The sequence below is a fragment of the Cyprinus carpio genome, chromosome B18 (genome assembly GCF_018340385.1).
Source record: "Cyprinus carpio isolate SPL01 chromosome B18, ASM1834038v1, whole genome shotgun sequence".
Lineage (NCBI taxonomy): Eukaryota > Metazoa > Chordata > Actinopteri > Cypriniformes > Cyprinidae > Cyprinus > Cyprinus carpio.
Window position 1 is genome coordinate 4,459,242 of NC_056614.1, and position 14,139 is coordinate 4,473,380.

Consider the following 14,139-nt stretch of genomic DNA (forward strand, 5'->3'; position numbering starts at 1 on the left):
TCGTTTCAAAATAAAAGTTGAGATGAGCTTGGCCAAAAATAAAAACATAAATAATAACAAAAAACAACAATTACTATAAATAATACTAAATAGATATATTTGTATAAAAACTTTTATATATATATATATTTGCTACTTTTTAATCTACTCATATGACTTTTATCCAAAACAACTTGTTTATAAAAAGAAAAAAAAACTTGTTTATATTTTTTCCAATGAGTTTTGAGCACTGAAAGTTACAGTAAAAGCCTGATGTATTAAATAATACTCAATAAAAATCCAAAACGAAACTTCAGACGAAATATTTATTATTACTTTAAAGTTTGCATGTGTTTTATGTTTTGTATTATATTTAATCCTACAGCAGGCTTTTATGTAGTATAATGTAGTGGGAATATGGTGGTTTCTTGATTTTATTGCAGGTAAATTTAGTGCATTTGTATTTATTTGGACAAAAGTTAAGGTGAAACTCTGATAGCTTGTAATGTAAATTGTTGTAATTCTGTTTATTTATTTTTGGTTCCGTTTTAATTCTTTTCTATGTTCCTGTTTGCAAGAGTTCTTGTACATTTATCCATTGTCATGGTTTCCAGACATGTTCCTATTTGTTTCCACTGTTACTCATTAGTTCCCTCAGTTTGTGTCCACAGTTAACAAGATGGTAGGAAGACATGAGCCTGCCAGATCTGACCAAGTGTGCAAGCTTGTATCTCCCAAGGGACTAAACTTCCTGTGTCTCCACCAGACCTGGCTCCTCCTTCCATCGGCTCCACTGGGCCTTGGTCTTGGCACTGCTCTGGGAGACTCCATGGCTCCTCCCTCTGTCTCCTCCCTCCTTCATCTCCTCCATGGCTTGTCCCTATGCCAGTACCTCAGTCACGTCCCTCTCCAACTCCGTGTGTTCTTCCAGAATGCACTCCTTCCCTCCTCAGTTGAACTCGTGAAGACTCATGGCGTGTGGACGTGAGTTTTTGTTCTGAATCATTGTTTATTAAGGTTGACAGCTGCATTTAGATCCTGCCTCAACTCATCCTTTGCCTAAATCTATCGCTGACAACTGTGAAGGACAATGTAATACAACAGAGATAGCTGTACTAATAAATGTTCCTCAAAGGTTTTCTCATATAGGATACTCTCATTTGTTATTTCATTCCAGTAAGTGTTCATGTTGAAAGACTAGCAATAAAAAAGAACTTATTTTTACATGTACTTAAAAAAAAATAATAATAATAAAAAATGGTGAAAAGTTTTAGAATTATAGCTTCTAAAAGGCCTTTTACTTACTGAACTACTAATCAGAGGGAAGTAGGAAATTTTGTGTTTCATGTTGATAATTTAGAGGCTTTAGAAATTCATAAGGTTAAGCTCTTGAAAGTAAGATAAATGCACTGATTTGTATTAGCATGAAAAGTTAGAAATAAGTAATATATATATATATATATATATATATATATATATATATATATATTATTTTTTTTTTTACTCCAAATTGAAAGTTGTGGAAAAGTCATTTGTTACCAATTAGTCAGGCCACAAAACCACCAGTCATAGGGGTAAATTTTTGGAAATTGAGATTTATACATCAGGAATAATTAAGCTTCCGTTGATGTATGGTTTGTTATGACAGGACAATATTTGGCCAAGATACAACTATTTGAAAATCTGGAATCTGCGGGTGCAAAAAAATTAAAGTATTGAGAAAATTGCCTTTAATGTTGTCCAAGTGAACATCTTAGCAATGCATATTACTAATCAACAATTAGGTTTCGATGTATTTACGGTAGGAAATTTACAAAATATCTTCATGGAACATGATCTTTACTTAATATCCTATTGATTTTTGTCATAAAAGAAAAATCGAGAATTTTGACCCATACAATTGCTACAAATATACCCGTGCCACCTATGACTGGTTTTGTGGTCCAGGGTCACAAAAATTGCACGTCTGATGGCAGATGGAGTATTCTGAGGACGACTTTCATACCTTTTCTGGACCTTGACACTGTTATTTATTTGGGATAGTCACAAGCCTCCCGGTTTTCATCCAAAATATCTTAAATTGTGTTCCGAAGAGGAACGAAGCTTTTACGGGTTTGGAACGACATAGAGTTAAGTGATTAATGACAAAATGTTAATTTTGGGGTGGAGTATCCCTTTAACATTGTTCCAGCAGGCTGCTGTAAAACAGAGCAGCCTCCGTAAACATCCACCAGAGGACGCGCTCTGCTGATGTGAGATGACGCTCGCCCAGACTAGCGTGAGGTTTGTGGGGCATCTTTGTGAGGAAGTCCCCATGCAGGCACGTGACGTACACGCAGACCCCTGAGTGCAGGTCTGTGAGAGGGAATCCCGGCGTGGAGGCGGTGTCCCACACATGTACAAATATTGTGCGTGTTTTCTCGTCTCTGTGGTTGCTATGTAGTCAAGAGACTGCCACGTGTTTAGTGCTTTTACCTTTACGTAACTCTTTTTTTCCTTCTTAAATAAGAAATGTCTCATAGTTCGCATGGAGAGACTATGTGAACACATTTAGACGCTTGGTAAGAGGCTTATGGAAAATTACATGCCATTATGTCCTAAGGGAATATTGTTATGCTGACACAGTGACTAAAATATGTAGCTACTTTATCTGTTCAGTAGGGTCTATAATATTTTAATAGGCGACATGCACATTCTTTTTTTTTTTTTTCATATAGTCTACTTTAAGCACCCGGTTTTGTTTAAAGAAAATTGTTAGCAGTTTCAGTATAATAAAAAACTGCAGATGATTATAATGATTTATGTTTACTTGCTCAATTTATGAGGTGGATCTCAAATGCCTGTATGTTCACACAGCCTCAGTCACCCACCGCACACGCATACAAACTTGCAGGGTTCAGGATTGAAACCAGCCCTGAAGAAAAGTCCAAATAGGGGGATGTTAACGTTTTTCCATAAAGAGATGGCGTCAAATCCTGAACTTGGACTTTAGGAAACTTAACGGAGCCGAGGAAAAGATATTAATACCTCCTTCAAGCCCATCCCACCACATTCTTCACCACTGAGTCACATTGTAAACCAGCAAGCAATGGAGCGATGGGTGGATTGCCTCTGTTTCTCATTTGTGTTTCTTTCCACTAAGAAATTTAGGAAAGAAACAGGGAGATACCCTTCCTCTCTTTCTTCACAAACCAAAGGGTCACAGTGACACACACACACAATGCGCTCACAGGTTGTGGGGTTGTATGAGAGAAGAGGAACAACCCAGGCATTGAGTAAGGATGTGAGAAAAGTTATAACACAGCCTCTGGAATGATGAAGAGCTGGAAAGTATAAGCAAAGAGAGGAACGGGTGAATGTGCTGGAGGATGGAAAATGGTGGTATGGGGTTTTGGCAGGGAGATCTGTGACTCACTGTTTATCTGGCCTGTCACCGAGCAACCCTACAGCATATGTGTGCACAAGTCTGCAGCTTTTCTGCCTGCTAGTGCCTCCTTTCCAAAACATTCGAGATTTGTAAAAGGCTCTTTCCATTGAAAGGATACCAAATAGTTTGTTTTAACTTTCAGAAGTCTGTTTTTTATCAGTGAGTGAAAGGAGAACATGTTAAATGTCCACCCAGGGATGTAAAATTAAATATTATATAAGCTGTTTTAAATTTCTATTTGTTTTGAGTGAGGATTGCATAACCCTGTTAGAGAAATTTGATATTTGATTTGTGGATTTTTGTTATTTTCTAGCAATAAACATTACATAAACACAAACGTTAAATATAATAATGAAAAAGAAATGAAAACAAACTTAATATGGGCTAGCTAGTTTGGCGTTAAATGTTGGTTTATAGTTTGTACAGTTTGTTCTTTTTTCTTCTTCAACATTTAACATATCAGTGTTATGCTTTTACAGTGCAGTTATTTTTGTAAAAATGTCTTTTCAAACCAAAAAGGTACAGTCAAAGGGTCTTTATTCAGCTCAATATATTTACTGTGAAAACACTGGATAAATGAAGCAGTCAGTGGAGCTGTTTACAGTAGTCAGTAAGAAATCTCCAAAGTTTTGCTTTAAAATGTATGACATTGATTTTATATATATATATATATATATATTGTGACATTCGTTCATAGTATGCATAGAGCTCTTTCTATAAAAAAGACAAAAACAAAACAAAACTGAAATATAAAGCATATCTCATTTTTGATTTTAAAGCAAAGACAGCAACATGCTAGTAAACTGATTTAAATTAGTGCAATCAAGCGATTAATCACGATTAATCGAATCCAAAATAAAAGTTTTTGTTCACATTATATATGTGTGCGTACAGTGTATATTTATTATGTATATATAAATACACACATGCATGTATATATTTTGAAAATATTTACATGTATTAACATGCATACATGTATGTTCTTATAATTTATATTAGTTATAAATATATTTAATATATAAACATAACATATTTTTCTTAAATATATACATGCATGTTTGTATATATATATACATAATAAATATATACAGTACACACACATATATTCCGTAAACAAAAACTTTTATTTTGAATTCGATTAATCGCGATTAATCATTTGACAGTAATAATTTAAATGTTCTAAAAACAAATCTCAGAAAGGTTTTCACTTGCCTCCTTGGGTCTGCTGTCAAAGGAGTTTCAGAGTTTTAAGTGCTTGTCTTGACTTCACATTCTGATTTAGCTGACTACATAAAAAGCCAAGTCTATAGATTTCTACAATAATGAAAATACTGTAAATGTCTGTTATCTACAAGAGTTCTTTTTTTTCTTTTTTTTTTGATAGCCCTTATTTCGGTAGCCATTATAAGTTCTATGAACTGAGTCGTGTGTAGCATTTCTGGATGTGATGTCATATGATTTTACCGTCAGGAAAAGAATGGCGACAGATGCAACATTCCTTCCAAATGACTGAGACCAGACTTTGGTTTATCACAACACTCTTTGGCTTCCAGCTGAGAACCTTTGAATTGTTGCATTTGAACCAGGAATACAAAGTAAGACATTAATTGCGTGTTACAAAATGACCAGAGTACAAAAATGGCACAAAAATACAGTGAACGGAGATGTACTGCAGCTGCTGTGGAGCTGGACAACATGCAGGAAGTGCAGACAAGGATCAGTGGAAGCCACGTGGGCGAATTGTCTAAGCATCAGAGCCTTTTTGTCGGCGTTTGGATGGAGGTATGAGACGGGCAGGCAGCTCAGGGGGCAGCCCGTGACCATCCAGTTTCACTTCAATCAGGTGGCTGGCCAGGGCAAACTCCTCGTCATCCAGCATGCCGTCGCGATCCACATCCGAGAGCTTCCAGATGCGGCCCAACACGGAGTTTGGCAGCCGTGTGCTCACCATCCAATCTTTGGCTTTGGTGCCACTTAGTTTGCCTTCGTTCGGCGCTAGATTGTAGAAGATCTCATCATACTTGGGCTTGTCCTTTGTCACCACCCATTCCTCGTCTTCCTCACCCACTTCACCATTTTCTTCCACGGTCTCTCCAAACGGGTCACCTTCCACAAAGGGTCCGGCGCGGGTTCCCAAGAAAGCCCCACCTTGGACCCCAGGTTGGACTCCAGCCTCTATTTCTTCCTGCCTTAGAAGGGGCATGAGTTTGGCAATATCGGAAGACAACAACTCATCCAGCATAGCCATCAGGTTGGGCTTCAGGGCTTTGAACTTGGTGAAGTCATGTGCCATTAGCTGCTCCTAGGAAAGTCGAGAAAGACTCTTTCAAGCAACAGAAATGACATTTTACCCTCAAAAAAAGGACCAGGTGGTTGCACTAACCTGCATCTTGGCACAATCAGGGAAGTCTCCAGGAGAGATATGATGCTGTAGCTGAATCTTGGAGAAGATGACCGGGAGCTGGTAGATCAGGTTCTTCTTTTTATTGTCCTTCCTGAAGACAGACGGCATCTCTTGCTTCAAGTAACTGATGATATGGGCATGTACCTGTGAGTGAAGCATACAGAGACCCTATTGACTTTCAATGCATTGACACAAAACACTGATATATTATTCAAAATATCTTTTTTTGTGTTCCACAGAAGACAGCCATACAGGGTTGGAACAACATGCAGTAAGTAAATGACGAAACCTTGGATGAACCAATCCAAGTGTTTGCATTCGATCAGTTTTACCTTCTGACATCGTCAACAAAGCAGTGATTAATGATCTTTAACATACCCTCACAAGACGGGCCCTCTTGACCAAGTCATTAAGTTTGCGTAGGGCTGCGTTGCGTGGCAGATTCTGGATATCAGTAAACAGGTCTTCCTCCTCCATTTCAAACAACTTGCGATTGTCGGTCACCATAAGAGGTTCAGACCAGAAGGATCCGATGTACACTCTCAGAACCTCAGGAGTACCAATCACTTTCCCCAGAGACCACATTAAAGCTCCATACACCCGCATGAGCTGCTGGGTGTCAACCATATCAGCCTTGTTCAGCACAACACGAAGTTTGTCTTCATTGCCCTTGAGGGCCCCGATGGCCTCTGAGAATTCATCCGAGATCTCCAACTTATGAGCATCAAAGAGAAGGATGATCCGGTCCACACGTTCAGCAAACCAGCGGAGAACTGCTGGAAAGTCATATCCTACAAAATGAAAGAAGAATAAACTGAACAAAAAAGACTAAACTCTTTAATAAAGAGTTTGTGGTGATCAAACCCACCAGCTCTGATTTGATTTGACGCAAGAAAGTATCAGTTAATCTGAAAAAGTGTCAAACTTAAATTCTACTTTAATTCTTTAATAAGGGAATGAACTGCAAGAAGCATTGCAAATAACAAAACCAAATTACAACCAACTCTTTTCTCTTAAAAAAAGCATACACTATTGCTGTACAAGAGGGGTCTCCATTTCTGCTCCTGGAGAGCTACTGTACTCCAGAATTCAGCATCAACCCCAATCAAACATATCTGAACTTGTTAATCATAAGTTACTTATGGCGCTTTTCCACTGCATGGTATGGCTCAGTACGGTTTACTTTTGGGGGGTTTTCCACTTGGTACAGTACCTGGTACCTGGTACTTTTTTTAGTACCACCTCGGCTGAGGTTTCAAGTGAACCGTACCGTTACCAAAATGTGATGTGTAAACTCTGCTGATCACGGATTGATTTAAATCAGCACAGCCAGCGAAGGATCGAACACAACTGTTTTGAACGAGCGCACCTTTTTTAACAACCAGAAAGTTTTGCCCCCTCTAAAGCGATACTAAACTGCAGTGGAAACGCAAACCGTGCCGAGCCGTACCGTGCCGAGCCGTGCCGAGCCGAGTCGTACCATGCAGCAGAAAACCACCATTAGTAATTACAGACAGGTTTGTTGGAGCAGGGTTGTAGCTGAAGTCTGCAGGACGGAAGCTCTCCACGAGCATGGTTGGAGAACCTTGGAGGTCATGGTAGGCTTGTCTTGAATATTTGTGCCAAGGTAGCCAACCCTACACCTGGTGGGCTACCTTCCTGCATACTTCACTTACAACCATGCTCCAACACAAATAATCCTGAATGCCTTAATTAGCTGGTTCAAGTTTTTTTTTTTTTTTCGATAAGGGTTGAAGCAGAAGAGTTACCCCTGTTCTGTGGATTGTAATTCTGGAACCCAGCTGTTGTGCTCTAATGAAACTATTTTCAAATTTTGAGACCCTATTAGCTCTTTAACAATCTTCTGGGTGGTTATGTGCTCATGTTGTATGAACAATATGCTTGGAAAGTTGAATCCTACAGACCCTCCTACATACATGTAATGCCTTCACATTCCTTCCCTTTCCTCTCCCTGTCATAACACCTTAATGGCTCACTTTCCCATTCCGTGCGTCACTTCAACTGCTGGAAAATATGTGAGGAAAAGCAGAGAGCACACAGTGTTGCACACACTGATAAACTAAGATTACCCAGCGATGTTCTCTGTGGGAGAGCCTAGAGTCTGATCATCTGCTGTTTACTCTGAAACATGTCTCAGATCAGTATCATCATTTTTTTAAGTACTCCATTTAATACATTATACTTGAAGTTTCTCTGAAGGTCTTTACTGGGTTAAAATCTTTTAAATCTTTAAACATGAAGTATTTTACCAGTAGAAATAGCTTGAAAGGCATATTGTGGAGTATTTTAGAGTTTTCACAAGGGACTATGGGGAAAAGCTAATAATTAATGTTCAACACTGAATTAAAGAGACATTGTAGACCAGTTTAAATGAAATTAAATTTCAAGTGGGAAATGGATTGAAATTTGGCATAACATACTTCCAAACCCCTCTCCCCCTGCTTTTCCAGTCAGCTTACCTCGACTCACTCTCTGTTTAGCACCGGAGAGGATGCCCGGGGTGTCAATGATGCTGATGCTCTCCAGAACCTGGTTGGGCATCTGAGCACACTGGAATCTATCAGAGACAGAGATGAGTTTTATTGCATTCAGTGATCGAACCAAACTTTAATATATTTAATTATTCCTCCTGGTTGAATGGGTAAGTGAAGTAAAGGCTTAATGTTGTAAGTGTTATAAATGTCCAAAATTGTCTAAATTACACTTAAGAGGCACTGTATGTCTCATCATGTTATGCATAAAACAGCTGTGATTTGGTTCCTCAAAAGGGCGCAGCACAATTATCAAACATTCAGGAGCTTAGTTAAAATCACTCTCCCCCTGAGAAAAGCTAAAAAAAAAAAAAGATCCATGATCCTATCACAGCTGTTGTGTGTGATTTAAGAAGCAGACTTCTAGCGTCACTCCTCCCAGGCCGATCCATTGTGTGGAAGTGGTGCTTGAAACACACAGGGCTTCCTGAGGGAAAATGACCAGCGCTGCCAAAATCAAACAATACTTGTCACTAATGATCTGCGGCATAGAAAAACATGGTCTCTTCCTGCTTTAAACGAGTTTAACGAGTGGAATGCTTCCCTGGGCAGGAAGTAGGAGAAAAGAAGTTCTCAAAACATGTTTGCAAAAATACATCCGAAGAGACCAGGGTAAAACTGGATCTGATAAAGTCTCCCTGGTACTCAAAACAGCGCCTCCTCTGGTGCTGACAGACAACTGAAAGCTAATTATGTTGAAACTCTCTTGGCAAGGTTAATGAGATGACTGAGGTATTCAGATGACCTGGACTTGAACTACAGCTTACTTTCCTTCCACTGTTTGGCTACTGTTTGGTATTTTAATACCCAGCATGGTTCATCTCATTCACCAAATTAATATTGTTAAAGAGGGTTATAAATTTGTTCTAAATATTAGGGTCAATGCTCTTGTTTTTATTTGTTTGTTTTGCTTTTTGTTTTGTTCAGATCTCTTAAAAAAATGCAATAGAAATGCAATTTGTACATGCAAAGACTTAAATAAACCATATGTGTGTGTGTGTGTGTATATATATATATATTAGAAAATAATGATTGACGTACACACTGAAATGTGTTCAAGGTGTATGGAAAACGTTATTACTTTTTAATTAGTTGTTACAAATGACAATAAATTGAGATCTGTTAAACTTTCTGATCATTTGTTCCATATCATTTTTGCTACATGAATGCTACTTATGGCATAAAGCTACTAAGCAATCACACAACACACTTGCAACTGCACAGCAATAAGCTAAAAAAAACCTTGGCAACCTCAAAGCAATGCTCTGGCAACCACCCACTACAATCTAGTGTAAAGCACCATTCATGCAGAAAATGCAAAAATCCCTTCTTCATAAAATGTAAATGTATTTGATTATGTAAAGAAAACTTTGAAACAAGGTGTTCTCTTTAAACTTTGGTGGACTCCTCTAAATGATCTCATGTTGCAGCTCTGCTTAAGGCACATTAGCGCTCATTGCCCTCTCTTGTGATATCGCTCCCTTCCACAAGTTTTCCACAAATAAATAAAGTCCCTCCTACTTTAGAAATTTGGCACGGACGCTTGAAATTCCATAGAGCAAAAACTAACACACTGTTTCTCTGTTATCTTCCCTGCGTGCCCAGAGTAAGCAGACGGATCAGTCGACACATTCTTCCACACAACCCACCCTCATTTCTCATGTCATGTTGTACATAGAAGCTTAGTGTAACATCTGCCTGTATGACTTTGTTCACCTGTTGAGGAAGGTGTTTCCGAAGGGGTTGAGCTTGCGGAAGGGTTTGTTGGGATCTACTATCAGGGCATTTCCAGGAATGATGCCCTCCATGTCTCCGTGCATGATAGCGGTGAAGCAGTCGGTGGTGGGCTCCGGCCCTATACGACTCCCTGGGACGTCCTGTTCCAGCAGATACCTGTGTTGACAGAACAAAGCCATGGTTACAGTGTTGACATGATAGTTTTAACAACCTTGTGGTTTTTATTCTGTCATCTTCCAGAACAAACAAAACATTGTGGAACAGTTCCGGTTAGTTCAGCTATATATTTCCATTCAGTAGGCTAAATTACCTAAAACCAACCCTTGAATTTAATACTGGGTTCAAACCAATGTTATATAGACAGAGAATAGACAGAAAATCACACCTAGTGGGCTCCCAAAATCCTACCCAGGGCCATAACCACACAGACACTAAAGATTTAGCTTCTGTCAAACATACTGTTACATTAAAGTCCGTGTAAAGCAATATTGTAAATGTTAACCACCCAGACAAATTTATATGAAAAAAAAAAAAAAAAAACGTCAAGTAAATAAAAAAAATTGTCAAAATCTTAAAAAAAAATAAGCAGTATTCTCTGCTCTCAAACGCTGGGGGCGTGTCCTCTGTCGTTGCTGAAACCACACCCACTCGCGGGAAAGCTGCCGCTTCAATCAACTGTCAAATACAGCTACAACCTGAATGGATGCGTCTTCTTGTATCTCAACTAGATTTACATTTACATTTATGCATTTAGCAGACACTTTTATCCAAAGCGACTTATAGTGCATTTAGGCTAACACTTTTTACCTAACATGTGTTCCCTGGGAATTGAACCCACAACCTTTTGCGCTGCTAACACAATGCTCTACCACTGAGCCACAAGAACACGTCCATACAACAGGTAATATGCATTTACAGCCTAACTAGTAAACTGTAGTAAGCTTTAGCAATTTACGGTAATATCAGTAACTCACGATTGAGCGGTGAACTACTGATGCTAATGCGCTCTAGTTATATTGTTAGGGTCATGCTCAGTGGCTCCACTGCATCAACGAGACATGATTTCAGGCCCGCCCAAAAGCTCCCGAACACAAAATGGTGGAAAACTGTTTAACGGTCTGACTACACAATTCAGTACTACAGTAAATAGTTCACAGTCTTTGTAACATGTTTTCAGCAATACATTTCTAACATCTGTAATGTGTTTAGATTGGCTTTACACAGACTTTTAACCCCCTAAAAGCCCTAGACTCAGAAAAAGCACTAGATAGCTGACTTATAGGAACTTACTTGATGAAGGTAGTCTTTCCTGTGGAGTACTGCCCAACCACTAGCACCATGGGTTTGTTGTCAAAGTCGGCGTCCTCCAGACTCGGTGAGTGGAAGTCATCGAAGCAGTAGTACTGCTCCAGGGGCAGGAGTTTCTTTCGATAGAGTGACTTGAGGCCCTCGGTAACTGTCCTGATCACCTCAGGGGCCTTCTTGACATTCTTGCGTCCCCAGCGTGACATCTTCGACTTGCGGGAGTATTCAGAGTTTCCTTTGCAGTTAATTTATGGCTCTGTCTTGCACTGTTTACGTGTCCTCTGGGATGACTGTGAAGACTCTTCTCTTGCTTTCAGTATTTATATAATGTACCTAAGTGTTCTGCCACAAAGGTTTACAGTGTTTAAGGGATGTACGCTGGAGTTATAAAGCAAACTATAGTATACAGTGTTATATAACTTTTAACCCCTGGTTTCTTCTGTTTTAGTAAATGAATTTTTTGCCTGGAAAACATAAAAAGATAAATGGAAGATTCAATGGTAAAAGGTTATATTGTATACTTATACTGTAGGTGTTTTATTTATTGGGTAACAGGCCTTGCTCCCATTAAAATGCCTAGCTTTTCCATTTATCTTCAAATAAAGACTCTAAAGAGACGTTTTCAGCCTACAGGCAAAGTGGAGTGCATTGTCCATGCATGTCCCTGGAAAACGTTGGTGCTCATTTTGGAAACATTTACACACCCAAACTCTGCGTCCACAAACACACATTCATAACTTATTTCCGTATATTGAAAAGAGTGAGACATGTTTTCCAGCGGCGGATTACAGTGGAAAGTTAAATGAGTGAAGGATTACGGTGTGTAAAGGGCTGAATACACAAGTGATGTGTCAGACACAAGCGTATTCAGTCGTTTTTGTTGAATCCTGACAGGATTTTGCAGTAATTCCACTAATGAGCATTTGGCTCACCGTGGATTCGAAACACTCCCTACAAACGCATCATGCTTAGCAAGAAGACTTATTCTGAATCAAAATGGAGTTCATGCAGAAGTTAAATGCATGTTTCTCACGTCAAGGTTGTGCCAAATTTAGAGCCTCTGAAAAGACACTAGTTGTGTTGTAATAAAAGTTCAACTTTTGCACGGCTGCCTTGGCAAAAGCATGATGGTTGGGATTTGACTTTATGTAATAAGACTCACATGTTGCGCAGGAGAAAGAAAATGCCTTGTGGCATCCTTCACCACAGTTGCAACACAAACAGTTGACTTCTTTTGGAAAAGCATTGAGCTTCAGTTAATTATCATAAGTATTACAGAACCAGAACGCTGATGTGTGCCAAATAATCTGAGGAAAGGCCAAAGGCATTTGCTCCCTTGTTTGGACCTTTTCTTGGTTCATCGATGCATGAACCAACTGTTCCGAACTTTTTTCTGAAACTATATCTAATCAGAAAGGGATTTTAAAGTGCAACACACAAAGCAAAGGTACACTCCAAAAAGCTAAAGATTTGTCCTCTTACCTGGAGAATGCCAAGTCTCGGATTGAAGTACTTGAAGAGATGATGAACCTTAACCACTCTTTCTACAGCCCTGGAGAGTTTCTACACATGAAGATGTACTTTAGAAGAACAATCTTTGACCAACGCACCCAAGTAGCACCAAGTCAAATGTTTCAAATGATGGTCCTTCTCAGATTTTTCATGTATTTCAGATGAGAGGTCTCGATCTGATCTGCCTGTGCCTCTGACTCCTCCAGCAAAATCAGCTCTAAGGCATGCACACAAGTACTGCCTCTTTCCCTGCCTACGTTTCTCTCTGCACCTCTTCTTCAAACACTGCCTGACGCAGAAGCAGGGGAGAGCCCTGGATGGTGAGTGATGACAATGGGTTTCAACCAGGGTGGGGATAGGGAGTGAGGGAGTGCATCAACAAGCTAGGGTGGAGTCAAGCGTTTTATAGGGAGAGTCATTCATTTACATAAACTACTGCCTGCAAACCTGAGGGTGTGGTGGTGCTTGTCTTTCAGTGGATGCTGCACCATGGGGCAATGTATTCTATTATGATTTCTTTGGCTTTTGTTTGATCTAAGAGATCTGTTTGCAGAGCAGATGGTCACGTGACTCTTGATGATGGCATGACAGACCACCTTTGAGAGACTTGGCAGATCTTTGTGCTCTGTTGCGCCTCTCCGACTCAGACCCGATTAAGCAACGCCCCCTACTGGCCAGTAAGTTCATTACATAAACACAATTAAATCAAATAAATATCTAGCCATCAGCCTTGAAAAAACAACCAAGTCAAATGGCAAACAGAAACAAGTGTGATTGTTTCATAAAAGAAGCAAGGTTTAATTTACAGTTTTACTAAATGTACAGTTTTTTAAAAAGTGTCATTATACACAATAAATACAATACAAAATTAATCTGTAGTACTATACTTCAAATTCTTACAGTTCTATTTTCTTTTTTCTCTTTACATTATTGTTCTTTTTTTTTCCATGTCATTGCTTTCGCTGTGTTTGCTTCTGAACGGTTCGAAGATCTTTCAGTGATTCTATCTTAAATGTGTAAAAGTGTCTGAACATACATATGCCTACAAAAAATATATATAAATGAGGGAGGCTTTGTGTCTGGGAACTTTTCAATAATCTTCCTTAAAAAAAAAAAAAAATCTTTGATTAAAAGGGTGACTACATTTGCTGTGCTGTGTATGTTTGATTTGTAAATGTGCTCTTGATGCTGGAATGCTTTAAAGGTCAAGAGATTTTCTACAG

At 39.0% G+C, this 14,139-nt stretch overlaps 1 protein-coding gene across 1 annotated transcript; it reads right to left on the minus strand.

Annotated features, from left to right (window-relative positions):
• Window positions 1–4,763: 4,763 nt before the first annotated feature.
• ehd2b (EH-domain containing 2b) lies at window positions 4,764–13,366 on the minus strand. The gene is made up of 7 exons (XM_042743571.1): window positions 12,887–13,366; window positions 11,390–11,868; window positions 10,079–10,255; window positions 8,291–8,388; window positions 6,189–6,601; window positions 5,790–5,954; window positions 4,764–5,708 (listed from the first exon to the last, which is right to left on the minus strand). Exons 2-7 carry the CDS (start codon window positions 11,608–11,610, stop codon window positions 5,151–5,153), a joined length of 1,632 nt encoding a protein of 543 aa, XP_042599505.1. The 5' UTR covers window positions 11,611–11,868; window positions 12,887–13,366; the 3' UTR covers window positions 4,764–5,150.
• Between the last annotated feature and the right edge of the window lie 773 nt (window positions 13,367–14,139).